The sequence below is a fragment of the Rhinolophus sinicus genome, linkage group LG06 (genome assembly GCF_036562045.2).
Source record: "Rhinolophus sinicus isolate RSC01 linkage group LG06, ASM3656204v1, whole genome shotgun sequence".
Taxonomy (NCBI): Eukaryota; Metazoa; Chordata; class Mammalia; order Chiroptera; family Rhinolophidae; genus Rhinolophus; species Rhinolophus sinicus.
The window spans coordinates 93,314,163-93,331,988 of record NC_133756.1 but is presented as its reverse complement, the minus strand read 5'-3'; the positions used below and the strand labels follow the sequence as shown (position 1 = coordinate 93,331,988).

Here is a 17,826-nt window from a genome sequence, read left to right as displayed (position 1 = left end):
ATTTAAGTAGCACTTTACAATTTACATACCACTTAAAAAAACTATGAAGCATAGGCAGAGCAGGTAATATTAAGCCCATTTTATGAATGAGGAAATCAAATCACAGGGCAAGTTAAATGACTTTCACACATAGTAAGTGGCAAAGCTACAATACTTATTAACTACACCTACAAACTTTCACTACTTCTGTTCCTTAGAGCTCTTATAACAAAATCTTAGGTCAGGATTGGTATGTCATTTTCCAGGTATTCAATTAAATTAACGAGGCATTGTTTCCTTTCTTATAAAAGTAGGCATAACATGACTTAGCTCAAGGGTTGTGCTGAGGAGCAAATAAAATGTATAAAAAGCACACAGCACAATGCCTACCCCATTCACCATCATAAGGTTCTCTTCCAGGCTTGATAATTTCAACCCTCAGAGTACAGAACATCACTTGCAATGATAAACTTTCAGATAGTATAGGCAAATTTTATTTCTATGGTAGAAGCATTTATTTCAGTTATAGAAAAATAACACTATTTCAAAGTCAACGTAACTAAACAGAAGTATTTTTTTCCTTGTATATCTATAGTCAAGTATCACACATGGTTTCAAGACATTCTTAAATTAAAAAGGAACACACGCACAATCAAGGTAGTATCTGTCAACAGAGATGTATTAAAGCTACATATCAGCCCTGGAAATCATAATATTCAAAGTGATTTCGTGCACTGATTTTCAACTTTAGTGTGCATTAGAATCACCTGGATTGTGGAAAAAGCACCTTCAGGGGAACTGAAGGCAAATCACCAGGTTAGGCAAGCCCTTGGTCTCAGAATAAAGGCTGAAGGGACTGAAGATACAAACTTTGTTCCTCACGTAGGGGCAGACAAAATATACCACCATATATGAGATCAGCCATTTATTCACTGTGTGACTTCTCTGAGCCTTAGATTCAGGAATAATATTAGATACTACTTTCAAGAACTGTTCTACAGATTAGGTCAGATTGTGTGCGACAAGTGCTTCCCTAATTCATAATACACAGCTACTATCATTATTTCATCATCATCATCATCATCATCATCATCTGACTCAAAGGACATTCTCCCCCCCACACTCCCAAATAGCTATTATTTATTTTAAAAATCAAATAAACACTCACTAGGTTCAAGCTCATGGACTACTGGTACCATTTTTATATTGGGATCATTTTTACTAGCTTCAACCATTCACTTACGTTAAGATTTCAGTACATGGTTGAAATAACAATTTTTTTTTATCTAAACTAAGAAAATGGATTCAAAGAAGGGAACTAAAACTTAAAAAGTGTCTTACTTCTAAAGCATCAATAGCTAGATGAATGAACTGCGTTTCAAAGTGACCTATTGTAGACAATCGCTGATGCTCTCTGTATTGTTTATTTATTCAATTCTGAATCTCGGTTTATAGATAGAAACATGGGAATAAAATACCTATAATCCTCATCACTTCCTAATATTCTATATACTACACAGTAATGTTTCATGAAATTTTTGGCCATTTAAGTAACTACCCACATAAACATCTGAGATTTTAATAATATTCTCAGAGTATAAAACAAAGCTATAGAGGTGCAGTCAGGCTAGGATAGGGTTTCTTACCCTCTACTGACATTTTGGGTTGGCTAATTCTTTTTTGTTGGACTGTCCCTTGCATTGCAGGATGTAGGCATCCCTCGCTTCTACCCACCATATGCCAGCAGCAACCTGCCCCACTTCCTAGTTTTGACAACCAAAAATGTCTCCAAATATTGCCAAATGTCTTCTGGAGGCAAAAATCACCCCCAGTTGATAACGACTGAGCTAGAATTTTACATAGACATCATTGTAAACTGAGTGCACAGATTACACAAGCTCTATGTAATTTTACTAATTTAAGGAGTACAGCACAGTAATTTCTGCTATACTGTTTACACGAGGGCACATAGTGTTTATGTAACATACTACTTAAGCATACAGTTACCCACATATAACTATTTTTCCCTATTGAAAACACACATTAAATGGGGAAAAAAGCTAATCCTGCAACCATTTTCATATTACTTGATACAGAGAAAAACCTATGGTTTACAAACATTTCCTAAATGCAGACCTAGATAAATCACTGCAAATGTCCTTCCTTCTGAATTCGAAGTCTCTCCTTCTCTACTTGTAAGCGTTCCTTTTCAATCTGCAGCTTCTCCGATTCAAATTTCAAAAACTGCAGCCTATCTTTTTCCAGTTGCAAGCGTTCTCTCTCAAGTTTTAACTTCTCTGTTTCTATGTCCTGTGGTTGAAGCATGGACTTTTCTCCTTGACCGAGTTCATTTTCCAAAGACGGTTTCTCTGAGTTGACTATTTGCAACCTCAATTTCTCTCTCTCAATCTGCAGCCGCTCCTTCTCCAGCTGAAGCCGCTCGTGCTCCATGTCTAAATGCCGCAGCCTCTCTTTCTCAATCTGCAGGCGTTCCTTTTCTACCTGTAGTCTTTCAGCTTCGATATCTAGCCGTCGTTTTTCCAACTCTAGTTTCTGTTTCTCTATGTTTACAAGCAAGTGGGGTTCGTCATATGCAGATTTAGATGGTGTTGAGTTTAGAGTGAAAAACTCGTCAATGTGGGGGAAATCAGGAAGTTCGTTTTCCCTCCGGGAATCTGGTATGACTGATGACAGTATTTCTTCTTCCTCCTCGATCTCAAACTCAAAAAAAAAAGAGAAGCAATTTTCAGTATTATTTCTATTTCATGGTTGTTCATTTGTCTAAGCATTTCTTAAAAGCTTTTTGCACTGTTTGAGGATGTAAAACCACTTACTTTGAATTTTGAATAATATTTACACATGAATTAACTGATGTCACTTATACTATAATCAAGAGAAGGCTATTTAGGTGAAAAGAGATTAACAATGTAAAGAAGAAAAAAATGGAATGACTTTGTTATGTACTATTTTTAAATTAGCTTGAAAATTCAGGAACTCCCTAACTGCTCCTGGATTAATAATAATAAATTGGCACATCAGAAATGAAGACATTAAATGAAAAAGAGGGCTCACAGGCTAATACTTACTTCAGGGCTTTGGGGATCTCTTTCTTCCTCTTCCACTTTGACCTCAGTCAAAGATCCACCTGCATCCCTGAAATCGGCCACATTTTGCCAATCAAAATTTGTATCATTTCGGAATCCAATCTTTTCATCTATCTCTTCAGTAAGAGAGTCATCTAAATCAGACGTGGGAAGGGGAAACCCTGAACCAACCAGCTTAATGTTCGCCTTCATCCTCTTTCTCTTCATAAGTGCTCTCCAGTCAAGGTACCTTCTCTTCACTTCTGTCCCTGTCCTCTGCTCTCCTTCTCCCACAGCATTCACACACTGTGCAATCTCTTCCCAAGCCATTCGCTTCATCACATTAATTGTTGTGTTGAGCTGCTTGGAAAAAATGACTTCTTTCCTTTTTGTAATTTCTTTCAAAAGGGTCTGAGTTTCCTGAACACTAAAATTGCTTTTCCTTTTCCTTTTCAACTGCTTCATTTTTCTAACTTAAATGCAGTTTTCACTGTAAGAGAAGATGTGAAAAGAATTTGAGGAATGCTACAAAGTATAAAAATCAGGGTCAATTGCTTGTTGGCACTTTGCTTAAATCAGCTTTCTGTTCATTAGTTGCACAGGCAGGCTGGATAATTCCTAAAAAGAAAAAAGTAAAAATCAATCAACTCACAATTTCTGCAGTGTACTTCAACCCAATAAGCTACATACATAATTTAAAAAAAAAACCCTCTAAATATGGCTCTTAACTGCCTACATTTCTGTCTCTGCCAGCACCACCATAGTCCAAGCCACCAATCTGTCTCACCTAGGCTGCTGTAATGGTTCCTAATTGCCAATAATCACTCTTTACCTACTTCCTACTTCTCCAGCTCTGCTCTCCTCAGTCTATCCTCTCTATTGCCACAGTAACCATCTTTCAGTCACCCATTCTTGTCAAGCTCTTTGCCTATTCGGGGCATTTGTACATTGTTCCCTCTGCCTAGGAAGTGGACTGCTGCCTTCTTGGCCTACTTAATTCCTCCTTACGCTGCAGCTCCCAGATTGGACATCTGTTCCTCAGTGAAGCCATTTCTAACAAATCAAATTACTCTAATGGAACCTATGACTATAAATCTTTCTTCCATTTTGTCTAAATGTTACAACTGTGCTAACGTATAGCCAAGAGGCCATCTCTTCCCCATGTCACTAGAATTTCCATGAGGGTAACAAGGTTTCTGCTCACCATCATCTCCCCAGAGCCTAGCAGAGTTCCTGGCATGTGGCAAGCACCACATAAATAATTTTTAAATGAATGAATGAGTGAATTTGCCAAAATGTCCACTAGTTTGAGATATCAAAAAGAAAAAAAACTTCAGACTGTAGAATAATTTTAGAACACTGAAAGTCTGGGATACAAAAATCAATAAAATTCAGAAAGAACTTTAAGAATGTAATCTGATCAAACAAATGACAACTACTTATATTTTACTACTTCTCAAATTAAAACTCATTTATAGGTTAAACCTACGTAAGAGGTCTGACAATTAAGTTCACGAACTTGCCACCATGCACTTCTACTGGCAGCACTGTACAAACAGCTAGGTAAGGTTTCATAACCTTGGTATATCAGTGTCTCACAGCTGTGTTTGTGTTGACGTGTGGCGGTGTCTTGCTGAGTGGTGTTTATTATTGTTGCTGTTTTTGTGTGCTGTTGCAAGAATGTCTGAGCTTGAATTAGAGCAATGCACACACATTAAATTTCTTGTTAAACTTGGCAAGAGTAGAAGTGAAATCAGGGACACGTTAGTCCAAGTTTATGAGAATAATGTCATGAAGAAAACTGCAGTGTACAAATGGATTAAACGTTTTTCTGAGGGGAGAGAATGCATCACTGGTGAAGAGAGGTCAGGGCGGCCAGTAACAAGCAGAACTGAGGAAAACATTGCAAAACTTCATCGAGTTATGCATCCAAATCGTCGGCTGACTGAGAAGCATAGCAGACCAAGGAAACATCGATAGAGAAACAGTTAGGAAAATCTTAACTGAAACTCTTGGCATGAGAAAGGTGTGTGCAAAAATGGTCCCAAAGGAGCTCACTGATGGAACAAAAGCAAAGGAAAGTGGAAGTTTGCCAAGACTTTTTGGAGAGGCAAGATGATGTTTTGGGCCATATTATCACTGGTGACTAAACATGGGTGTACCAATATGACCCTAAAACAAAGCATCAAAGTACACAAGGGAAGTCAGCCAATTCTCCATGACCAAAAAAGTTCCGTCAGTCCAAATCAAGAGTCAAAATGATGTTGCTAACCTTTTTTGATATCAAAGGGATTATTCATTATGAATTTATACCAACTGAACAAACAGTTAAGCAAGTTTACTATTTGAAGGTACTAAAAATGAAAAGGCTGTGTGAAAAAGACAAAAACAACCTGAACTTTTTGCCAACAATTCATGGCTCTTGCATCACGACAACGCAACAGCTCACACGGCACTGTCTGTGAGGGAGTTTTTAGCCAGTAAACAAATAACTGTACTGGAACACCCTCCCTACTCACCTGATCTGGCCCCCAGTGACTTCTTTCTTTACCCAAAGATAAAGGAAATATTAAAAGGAAGACATTTTGATGACATTCAGGACATCAAGGGTAATACAATGACTGCTCTGATGGCCATTCCAGAGAAAGAGTTCCAAAATTGCTTTGAAGGGTGGACTAGGCGCTGGAGTCGGTGCATAGCTTCCCAAGGGGAGTACTTCAAAGGTGACCATAGCGATATTCAATGAGGAATGTAGCACTTTTTCTAGGATGAGTTAATAAACTTAATTGTTAAACCTCATATAAATCCTAAGCTTGAATAAAACTTCCTGAAATAATGAAAATATTGTAAGGTTACAACAGAATTACAGGGCTAAAATAAAAGTGACAAGATTTTCCCCAGCCACCCCACCTAATTAATCAGTTAAAGAAAAAGATCACCAATTAAAATAGAAAGAAAATTGTAATTCTTAAACCTTGTGGAAACAAATGCACATTTCATAGTTCGCCATTATAATTTTGTCCCTCAGTGTTCATGATATCCTACCCCTCCCTCAAACCAAACCACCTAAACAAAAGCTCCTAAAACCACACAAACTAAGGTTGGATGCTGTATTTACTTTTAATTATGTCTTTCTTTGAAGAACTTCTCAGTACTTTGTTAACGCCTTGGGCCATTTTAATAGCAGACGTGAAGATCATGATAGGCAAGTAACTGTACTTGGAGTCTCCATGAAATAATTTTAATATAAACTCTGAATGGGAAAGATGCTCTTGCAAATATTTCCTTGAGATGGATGCAAGACAAAATGTTTCTCCAATATCCAGAAACTCACGCTGTCAAAACATCAAGGAGGGTGTACCTGAAACTTGTTAAAAGGTACTTTTTAGGCCCCAGACCAACTGAATCAGTAACTCTGGGGGTGGGACCTAGTAATAATCTGTGTTTCAATAAGCCCTCCAGATGATTCTAATGCATGCTAAAATTTGAGAACCAAGTGCTAGACCCACACCAGTAAGATAAATGCTTAACACACCTGACTCCTACACACTTTGATTTCAAGTCTTAAGTGCATCTGACTGGCAGAATCTAAAGCACATCCAAAATCCTCATTACAACGGAGCTGGGAAATGTAGTTTCTCTGTTATCTAGCCTTGCATTATGGGAAGGCTCACTAGGAAGTAGGCAAAGATGTTGAGTGAGTCTTTTTCTTGGAAAAGAGATTTTAAACGTAGGTAATGGGGCACAAGGGCTCAGAAAGAGGAAGGGATATACTCATACATACACAAACCATGTTTTCTGACTGCAAAGTCATTCACTGACTGCTGCGACAGAGCTGACTTTTCTTCCCCTACAAAATGAGAGGGTAAGATGCAATTGCTAAGGTCCCTTCCTCTATCATTGTATGGTCATAAACATTTCCCACCAATATGAAGTGAAAATACCAAATATCCATTAAGTTTCATGTCATGTCATTTAATTCCCACCACAGCACCTAATGTGATTATCAGCATTTCTATTTCTAAGAATCAGAGAAGTTAAATAATTTGCACACTATGTGGATAGTTAAATGACAACTTATATCCTGGTTTCCTTAAGTCACATCTCCTTCCACTTTATTAGCAGCTTGTGATAGCTAAATCTTAGAAATGTGTTACTAACACAAGTGTTGAGATGACTTTTAGTAGATTTTCAAAAGGAGCAGAGTAGAAGGTTTAGATCAAGTTTCATATGTAGGCAGAAAAACACTTCAAAGCTTTCACCAGTTATGTTTCACAATACCATGGTTTCTTCTTTTAGATACTTTAGTATCAGCCAACTTAAAAATTTTAGTAGTGTGGAAAATATTTCTCTGGTGATTGGCAATTCAAATGGTTATTATCTTCTACTGAAGCAAAAACATAACTGATAAAGGTTAACTAAATTTAATTGGAAAATGCACACATCTTTTTTATCATTGTTTGAGCCTTTTCTGTTTAGGACTTAAAAGTGAATGCAAATTCTTTATTTCTAAACTCTAATAAAAAGGTATTTTTATCTAAAATTTTTATGCAGTTTTTCCTTTTCAAGTTCCCAGTAACCTTTGTTCCAACTAACTCTGTATGTATCTAATAACATCACCAAAAATATGCCCATCAATCACTGCATCTTTTTGTTTCTAACCACTCATATAGCATAATCATCTTCTGAAGTGCAACTTGCTGCTGAAATGTAGGTCAGAGAACTAAAAATTCAAAACAGCAAAAAATGAACTATGAAGAAATCACGGTCAATTTTACACACCTACAAAAAGGGCAAAGCACACAAAACAAATAAACAAAAAAGACTGTAAGCAAACCATTTCTAAAGTAGACTTCCAAAATTTCCCGAGACACTTAATAATAAAATTGAAACCCACTAAACTAGAATGTATAATAAGTGGCAGCACTTTTCACCTTGTCCTAGGCAAATACTGCCCTTATAGTCATATATAAGCCTCTTGTCACTAGAATATAAGCAAGTATATTCATAAATTAAAATCATCAAAGCAGGCAGTGTAGTGTAGTGGTTATGAGCACAAATTCTGCAGTCAGACAGTCTGGGTTAGAACGTTGGCTCTGCTACTTCCCAGCTATGTGGTCTTAGTGACTTAACCTCTCTGTGTGCAATTCCATTTGCAAAATAATACTGTTACTTCACAGAGATACTATAAGGTCAAAGGATTTAGTAAAATATGGAGAATAGTTCCTGGCACACACTAAGTTTGTTACTACTGTATCAAAGGCAAAATCTTCAAATAATTTTGACAGATAGGTCACAATATTGGGATTGTTCTAATTCTTATTCAACGATATCATATTTGGAGCTAGAAACTGGCCAAGATGGTGGTATTTTTACCACAGAAATGGACAAATGTCACAAACTGGACCTTATTTTGTTGAATGATCAGGGAGCTGGCTTACTAGCACACTTACAGCTACATTATTTTTGCTTATTTCAAATATTACCTAATAAAAATTAAGAAAATGATATGTTTTAACATCTGATCCCAAGTCAGTTTAGTGAACACTGTTGATGACTTGTAATTTTAAAGAACCACATTTAATTAGCACTCTGGCCTAAAATTCCTTACATAATTGAAGTTATCAAATGGGCTGGGTAAGTATTCAACTTTCTTCCAGGGGAGACTAAAGAATACTCATAAGGTACAATGTTTATGAGTCACATAAAAAAAAAGCTGAAGCAAATTGATTTGTACATAATTAAACCCAAATATGCTTCTCCTTAATACCTATGTTGCATCATACCTCAAGGAATTACTGAAGTCAAAACTTGGCCTTTTCCTTCCTCTACCATTTACTCCATCACTATAAGATCTGAGAGATAGGCAGCCCACCTGCTCCAAAGACAGTATGTTCAATACAGAACACTGTGCCTAAGAAATTCGAGGTAAAAATAAACTTATAATAAGATGGTGATTGGGGGATGGGAAAGAGACTAGTAAGTGAAACCAAAAATAACTCAACAAAGGTAAGCCAGCAAAACTGAGACTTCTATGGGCAAAGCATATGTTTAAAAGAAAAAGCTCAATTCAACATAGGCAAGAAGCAGCTTATGAGATTAAGTGAAGAGTTTAGATAAACTACCCACCCTATACCTATGCCAAAGACTAGAACAGTTAACAAATTACACAAAATCTGAAAAGAACATTTTAAGTAAAAAGGCTACGTTGCTACTTAGGCAGTACGGCCAATGACGAGCAGGTTATCAAACTTTTAAAATGGAATCACTAAGTTAGATGTCCTTAAAAATAGAACAGAGCTAAAGTTATATCAAATTCTGTATCAAATTAAATACTTACCATGTATTAAAAATGACTGGACTATTACTTAGCCATAAGAAAAGATGAAATACTGCCATTTATGACAACATGGATGGACCTTGAGATTATCATGCTAAGCAAAGTCAGACAGAAAAAGTTGAGAACCATATATCACTCATGTGGGATATAACACTGAAAGCAACAAATGAATGAGACAAACAAAATCTCATTGACACAGACAACAGTTTAGTGGTTACCAGAGGTGGGGGGGGAGAAAGAGGTAGAGGGTCAAGAGGGTGAAATACATGATGATGAAAGAATTGACTGTGGGTGGCGAACACACAATGCCAATATATACAGATGATGCATTATAGAATTGTACATTTGAAATCTTATATAAGTTTACTAAGCAATGTCACCCCAATAAACTAATTTTTTTTTAAAAGCAAGAAAAAAATGACTGTTTCCTAAATATATAACATCTTGAAATATTATTCTGCCATAAGATGAAATAGTACTATTTGCAACAACATGGATGGATCTTGAGATTATCCTGAGTAAAGTAAGTCAGACAGAAAAAGTCGAGAACTAAATGATTTCACTGATACGTGGTATATAAAACTGAAAACAACAAAAGAACAAGACAAACAAATGAAGGAACAAAAACTCGTAGACATAGACAATAGTTTAGGGGTTACCAGAGGGTAAGGCGGGAGAGGGGTCTATAGAAAAGGGTAAACGGGGTCTAATGTATGGTGATGGAAAGAGAACTGACTCTGGGTGGTGAACACACACTGTGAGATATAAATGATGTATTACAGAATTGTACACCTGAAATCTATGTAACTTTACTAACAACTGTCACCCCAATAAACTTGAATTAAAAAAAAATCCACAATAAATAAATAAGAAGAATGGAGAAATAGAGTGACATAGGCCCAGATGGGAAAAGTTATTCATATTACCATCTTAAAAAAAAGATATAATATCTCAGACTATTTAAATAGTTTCTTGAACTGTTTAAAAAGCACTACCATATTTTACGGCAAAAGGATGGGAAAAATACAAACATTCATCAATAAATGCCTGGATGAATAAACTATACTACAGCCACATAATGGAATGTATGTCATAAATGCCATATTAGAGTATGAATATGCCTTAGCACATGATACCTGTGTAAATACTAAGGTTAACGCAAGCCAACAAAATTGAAAGGGAATGCATATGTATGTCTATGTGTGTGTACATGTTCACAGAAGCTCAACTTTCAACTTAGGAACATCTACAGACAGAATGACAGAATATGCTATGCCTACAAGTTCAATCACTGTCCACCACCAATCATGAGCTCTAGGGATCACGTGTACAGTCATTTCTGTCTCAGCCATATAGCTGTTAGCCCAGAGCACATGTTTTATTTTACTTCAAGATAATTAACATTTTTATGTTAAAAATTTACCGACGAGGAATTTTTATTACAGAAAACCACATTTTTTAAAGTTCCATAAACACAATACCCACAAATCTGTTGACTTAAAACAAAAAACAAAGTACACATATATGATTAGAAAACCTATACAAAGATACAAAACAAAGTGAAAAATCTCTCTCCACCACCAATGTAATTAATATTAGTAATTTCTTGATTCTTTCTAGAAAATCATGTTTAAAATAGTATATGTATCTATAAACACACATATTACATATATTACATGATTACATATTCCATTCATATACGAGGTGTAATCAAACAATACAGTGCATGTATAAATTTAAAAAATTTATTACAGTAAAAGATACATTGCCATTAATCTCCCTCAAAATACTTCCCCTTGCTTCAAACACACTTGTCCCATCGTTCTTGCCACTTTCTGAAGCAGTTCTGGAAGTTTTCTGTCGTGAGTGTCATTAGTTGTGAGGTCATGGCTGCCTCAATGTCCTGAATCATTTTGACTTTGCAGAAGAGCCAGAAGTCACATGGCGCCAGACCCGATAAATAAGGTGGATGACACACTGTAATGTTTTTATTTGACAGAAATTGCTGTATATCAGAAGTGGTGTTTGACACAGAGCGTTGTCGTGATAATGATTTACAGCATACTTTAAAATGCACCTTCTCTCAACCGTAGCTCACACCCAACTGACTGTACCAAACAAGCTGAAACTTGTCACACACTGTTGCTAAGGTTCAAGGCGTCGCTTCCCATATTGAAGATCTCTGTTTTTCTGTTGGATGGCACTCAGCAGCAACACTCACCATATTTTGTGATCACAACAGAAAGGCTCCTTGTCACACATGGCTTCTGGTAGGGCAATTTCTGCCAAATAAAATCATCAGTGTGTCTTCATCCACCTTATTCACCAGGTCTGGCACCATGTGACTTCTTGCTCTTCCCCAAAGTCAAAATGACCATAAATGGTAAACGTTTTGAATCAACTGAGGACATTGAGGCAGCCACAACAGCACAACTAAAGACACTCACGAAAAAGGACTTCCAGAACTGCTTCATAAAGTGGCAAAAATGATGGGATAAGTGTATTTGAAGTGAGGGGAGTATTTTGAGTGGGATTAACAGCAATGTCATTTACTGTACTTTTTTTTAAATTTAAAGTCACTGTTTTTTAAATCATACCTCATATATTAACTAAAAGGGCAGTGACTGTTGAGTATGTTGAGATGTAAAAGTATAAAAAAGTGAAAGGGAATTAGTTGAAAACAGAAAACTATGTAGGAATGATTCTATAGGACAAATGAAGAGACAAAGAGGGAACCATGAATATAAAAACTTACTAGCCTCTACAATAAAAAATAAACAAGAAATGAAAAAAAATGAAACTGAAAAAATTCTGAAGGTATTGCTATGGCAGTGTCTCTCAAATTTTGTGTATGAATTGCCTGGCGCTATTCTTAAAATGAGTTTCTGATTCAGTAGGCCTGCAGGGGGGGCAAAGATTCTACATTTCTGACAAACTCCCAAATGATGCTGATGATGCTGGTCTTTGGACCAACGGTCTAGACTAGTAGTGCAGCACTGTCTGACAGAAATACATATGTGATCCATACATATAATTTAAAACTTTTCCAGTAGCCACAATAAAGCAAAAAATGAAAAAAGGAGTTAATTTTAACATATTTAACCCCATACATTCAATATATTATCATTTCAATATATATTCAATATAAAAATTATTAATAAGGGAGCTCCCATTCTTGTTTTTTCCATTAACTCTTTGAATTTACCGTGTATTTTGCCATTAGAGCACACCTCATTTTGTAATACACACAAGAACTTAATAGCACATATTAGTGCAGGTCAACAGCACATCAAAATCACCAGGGAGCTTTTTAAAAACACCTATGATCATTCCCCATCTCTGACCAATTAAAACAATCTTTGGAATAGAACCAGGCATTGGGAGTTTAAAAAGCTCTCCAATAGATCTTAAGCATTCTCACAACACACACACACACACACACACAGAGTTAACTATGTGAGGTGATGGATGTGTTAACTTGATTGTGGTAATCAATTCACAATGTAGAGGTATATTAAAACATCATGTTGTATACCTTAAATATAAACAATTTTTATTTGTCAATTATACCTCAATGAAGTTTTAAAAAACCTCCTCAGGTGATTCACATTTGAAGCTGGGATAAAGAATCACTCTGCTAGAAAATCAGTGTTAAAAGCTTACTTGCTCAAGTGTGTACAGAGAGGCAAGGTGGAGTGCAAGTGCAATAGCTGCTAAGGTATTTCCCTTCAGAGAGCAAGGAAAGGCCTTATCTGCCACAAAAGACAAACAACATCAACAAAGCTAGTCTCTTTTCTGAAAAATATGCCCAGTACAATGTTATGTCAGATAGAATAAGACTATGCCTGAGAAGACCAACTCACTTTCCTGTTTGTTGGAAACATAGCAAAGCAATACAAACTAAGTCAATTTAGACAGAAGAAATGAACTGCTCTCTTTCAAGAACCAAACTTTCTTATAAATAAAATGTCTTTAGACACCTCCTAATATATTTATTAAAAAGAATTAAGAGTATACATCTTAATTAGTAGTATACATCAGGAACTTCCATTACTAGACAGCAATTAAGACACATTGATTCATTCCATACGTATTAAAATCTTCCCAAAGCACTTAAAGTCTCCCAAAGCCTCTCCATATACCTAGGAGGTAAATTTTCTCTCCCCACTCTTCCTCTCTCCTTATTCCAAACTCTCTCTGAACCCTACCTATATATCTTCATATCCACTTTGGCCAGTCTTATCTGTCACCTCCACTACCAACTCCCAACCTACTTTCCCAACCCACCCTCTCCAACACAAGTGTGCACACAAGCACACACAGTACCCATCATTCTGAAATTCCTGAATTCTAGATTACCACTGTCCAATAAAAATATAGCAAGAGTCATATATACAATTTTAAATCCTCTAGTAGCCACATTAAAAAAGAGAAACAGAAAAAAACTATACTTTATTTAACCTAATATATCAAAATATTATCATTTCAATGCATGATCAATATAAAAAGGGAGATATTCTGCATTCTTTTTCTGTACTAAGTCTTCAAAAATCCAGTTTTGGACAGCTCAATTTGGACTAGCCACACTTCAAATGCTCGACTGCTGTATGTGGCTATTGGCTACTGTACTAAACAGCACAGTTCTAGCTTTCATGATTCTTGCCTTAGGAAAATCATACATGCATTCCTTTAGCCCATGGTCCCAACTCTCACGGTCTCTGTTCTTTTGTCTGGTTTCAATGTCTGTTCTAGGCTGTCTTCATTGTTCCCATTCACCTAAATCTAATGTCTCTCTCTGCTACATGCTTCCACTATCAGGCTGTATTATAATCATTCATTCTACATTAGGATCAATAAGGGATCAAAGATTAATATATTGTTCCTAATATCTAGTAATTTATAATCTAGTAAAAACTGGAAAACATATATGCATAAAAAGTTTACATGAAATATTAGAACGGAGACTATAAACTGAAAGTTGTGAATACAGACTATCTAGGTTTGTATGTTAATCCTACCACTTATTAGCTCTGTGATCTTAAGCAAATTACTTAACTTTTTAAACTTATTTCCTCACCAACAAGTGGAAAAATAATAGATTAATACTATTAAGGATAGTATTAAGGATACTATTAAGGATTAACACTATTGAGGATTAAATGATAATCCAATTAAGAAGCTTATAATGCCTAAGATATAGTAAGCCCTCAACAGATATCAGCTATTATCCATTTCCTAGCAGTGTCTGTCTGGACACAGTAAGTGAATATTCTTCAGTAGACAAGTAACACGAATAATGAAAAGTGCAACAAGAGAAGTATTAACAAAACACCTTGGGTGTTCAGAAGGAGAAATCTTTGGTGGGATCAAGGAAAGTTGGGGAAGAAATTATTAGCATTTGATTTGGATCTTATAAAACAGATTAATAAGGATCAGAATAAAGGGAAGAAACTAAGTTGGGGCCAAATGTCAGCAAATTAATATTGGTTAGTAAGACCCTATACTTTGCCAGAAAACTTACTGCAGAGACAAATACGTATGTCTGTGAAAGTCCACGTTTTTGAAATTCAAGCAGATTACCTTTTAAATGGAGGCAATTTTACTATAATAATATACAAACTATAACATATAAAATATAAGTATATAATAAAATAATAAGCAATGATTGCAGTTGTCAAGAGAATCCTAATTTATGTAGATACCCATCATCAGGTTTTGCTGCTCTTAGAGTCTGAGATCAATTTAGTAATTGGGTTGTAGTCAATTTATTGGTACATGGCCAAAAGGATTAACAGTCCTTTTAAAACTATGCCTGAGTCAACATATTTTTAAAATTTTGGCAGCAACTGTTATTTGCATGTCCTATTTTTTCCCAACAATTTGTAACTCCACACCTCCATCTTACAAAAGTGGTATCCCTTTGTCCCTGACTATTCTATGCTAAACTGATGAACTATTTTATTGACAAAATGCACTTTAACACACATTTTTAACCTCACTGAAATTCTTATCAAGTTGTATCTTCGATTTCCAGTCAGCCATGGTTTAACTGGGTGAAAATCTTTGACATCTTCTGATTAATATTTAAAAAGTACCAAAATCAATGCACCTTGACTTGAAATTTGGTAGTTATGTTTGCAGGAATAGAAGTTATGTTTCCAGAAATTTTTTTTTCTGTCCTCTCCTTTATATTTTGTACTCATATAACAGAGCTTGGGTTTTATGACATCCATTACTCAATAATTTACTGAAATATTTATTGAGATTCTACAACGTGCAGGCACATATTCTTAATGCTTGGGATATAACACCTCATAAAATGTAAAAAGATGCCATTTTAGATGTCAAATACGATCCCTCTTATACTGAATGTCTTCTCTGTCTTTACAGAAAGGAATTCAGTAGCTACAGCTTCTAAAACCTCATAGATTTTCCATGCCCAGTTACAGAGAACAGCCATTTTCCTGAAATCCAATCTCACAATCATCTTTACTGGTTGGAAATAGGTATAAGTAGTTCACTTACGTAATCCTTGTGAAGATGATGTACCACCAATGGCATATTGTAACTGAGCAATTTATTTCAAGGACTAACACTTGAAAATGAAGTTCCTAAATATTGCATAGTAAGACAGAATTAAGAGGTCTGAGGAAAATCAGGCAGTAAATTCTGGGTCCAAAAACATTTTAGGTAAATTCAAGAAAAGCATCACAAAATTTGCAAACTTTTCCCACCCCAATCCTCTTTAAAGTGTGCCCCCCGCCCCCAAGTATAGGGAAATTCACTTCCCTGCCAAACATAATGCTCTACTTAAAAACTTGTTGTAGGTAAATAAAGTTTACTGCAGGTCACCTATTATCAGATTAATAATGTACCCCTCATTCCCTCCTTGTCTCTTCCTTTGGGACTGCTCTGTCACAGGCCCTGGGAAAAATCGAGGAAGACTGAATTCCCGGGAGGCCTCCCAGGAGCGGGGGCGGAAGAGGGGGCGCTCCAGACTCGGTCACAACGCAGCGGCAGCACCTGGTACGAGATGGGGCAACCTGGAAGGAAATTCCTCTCTTTGGATGTTAGGATCCCTACTGAGTGCCTGGAAACTTCCGCAGCCTCGTTTCAGGGCCCTGGACCCTCCCCAGCCTCCCGGGTCAGGCGATAGGAGAGACTGGTACTTCTCCCAAGCGTCGTGGTCCCACCACGCCGCAGAGCCAGGGCCAGAGCCGCAGCGAGGGACCAGCCACCTGCCGCTGACTCCGTCGGAAACCCTCCGCGCCGCGAGGGCACCCACCGTCCGCAGAGCCGCCACTACCTAGCCGCCTCCTCTGGGGCCGCAACGCACACCTGCGACCCCACAGCACCTCCGCCCCGTCTCCTCTAAGGGGCGGGGGGGTAGGAAAAAAGATGCTTCATTGATTCCCCGCCCACCTACTTCGCTGCCCCCTTGCTGCCACCCATTGGCTGGCGTGGCTGCCGCTCGTTCGATGCGGCTACACCATTGGGCCAAAGTGTATTGCCATTCTGGCTGACGTCCCGCCCAGGTCTGGACTCACAATGGGAGTCGAATCCCAAAACGGTTCCGGGTTAGTGCCCTGGAATTCCGCCCCCTTGTGATTCTTGGCCTCCCGCTCTGCTCTGTCTTTGGTGTCTAGCTCTGTCAGTCAAGTAGCCTCTAGGAAAGGATTGGCCTCTAACGATCAGCCGGCTGCGCTGTTCCGCCTGATTGGGATACTGGCCGCTGCATCCCCAAACTACTCCTGTCTCTGACCCTCACCTTTTAAAAGGGCAGAGAGGAAGTGGGACCCTTGCCTCGCCCCAGCTGGTTACTAGCCTAGCGTCACCTCGCCCAACCACCTGCAACCTAGTTTGGTTTCAACCATCTTTGAGACTGCCCTGCCAGGAGTCACCAGAGATTTCCTTACGGCTAAATCTAGGCGTCACTTCTCAGTCCTTATCTTACTTGACTTCTCAACAAACGTTTGTTTGATGACTGTTTCTTCATTGTTTTCCGTAATACGAGCTTCTACTAGTTTGCCTTCCTTTCGGTCCTCTTTTCTGTCCGCCTTTGCAGTTGCCTCTTTCACTGTCATCTCTAGTTCTGGTGTTATAATGGGTTTGTCTTCTCATTGCCTTTGTTCAGTCCTCTGTTGACATCTTGAATTACACCAGTAGCGTCCTTATTGGTCTCTCAGTAAGCCTGTCAGCCCGACTGAAGTCCATTCTTCACACTGTAACGCAGAAGGCCTGCGTCAAGTTTTTCTGTTTGTTTGTTTTTGTTTTTAAATGGAATCACTCTCATGATAAAGCACAAAGTATTTACAAGATTGTCTTTTGCTTTCCCCTCAGGCTTCGTTTTTCATCAACATTCCCTCTTCCTTGTTCCTTAAGTTCCTTCGCCTCTTTCAGTTCCTAGACTTGATAGTGGCCTTG

At 37.4% G+C, this 17,826-nt stretch overlaps 1 protein-coding gene across 3 annotated transcripts; it reads right to left on the bottom strand.

Moving 5' to 3' along the window:
• Nucleotides 1–450: 450 nt before the first annotated feature.
• Nucleotides 451–16,835, bottom strand: MSANTD4 (Myb/SANT DNA binding domain containing 4 with coiled-coils). 3 transcript variants are annotated; one of them, XM_019747825.2, is made up of 3 exons: nt 16,688–16,835; nt 3,066–3,680; nt 451–2,700 (listed from the first exon to the last, which is right to left on the bottom strand). In XM_019747825.2, the coding sequence occupies exons 2-3, from the start codon at nt 3,525–3,527 to the stop codon at nt 2,125–2,127; spliced, it is 1,038 nt and encodes a 345-aa protein (XP_019603384.1). In that variant the 5' UTR covers nt 3,528–3,680; nt 16,688–16,835; the 3' UTR covers nt 451–2,124. The 3 variants fall into 3 exon arrangements, with proteins under 3 accessions (XP_019603384.1, XP_019603385.1, XP_019603386.1); XM_019747826.2 differs by lacking the exon at nt 16,688–16,835 and adding an exon at nt 16,278–16,652; XM_019747827.2 differs by lacking the exon at nt 16,688–16,835 and adding an exon at nt 15,928–16,112.
• Between the last annotated feature and the right edge of the window lie 991 nt (nt 16,836–17,826).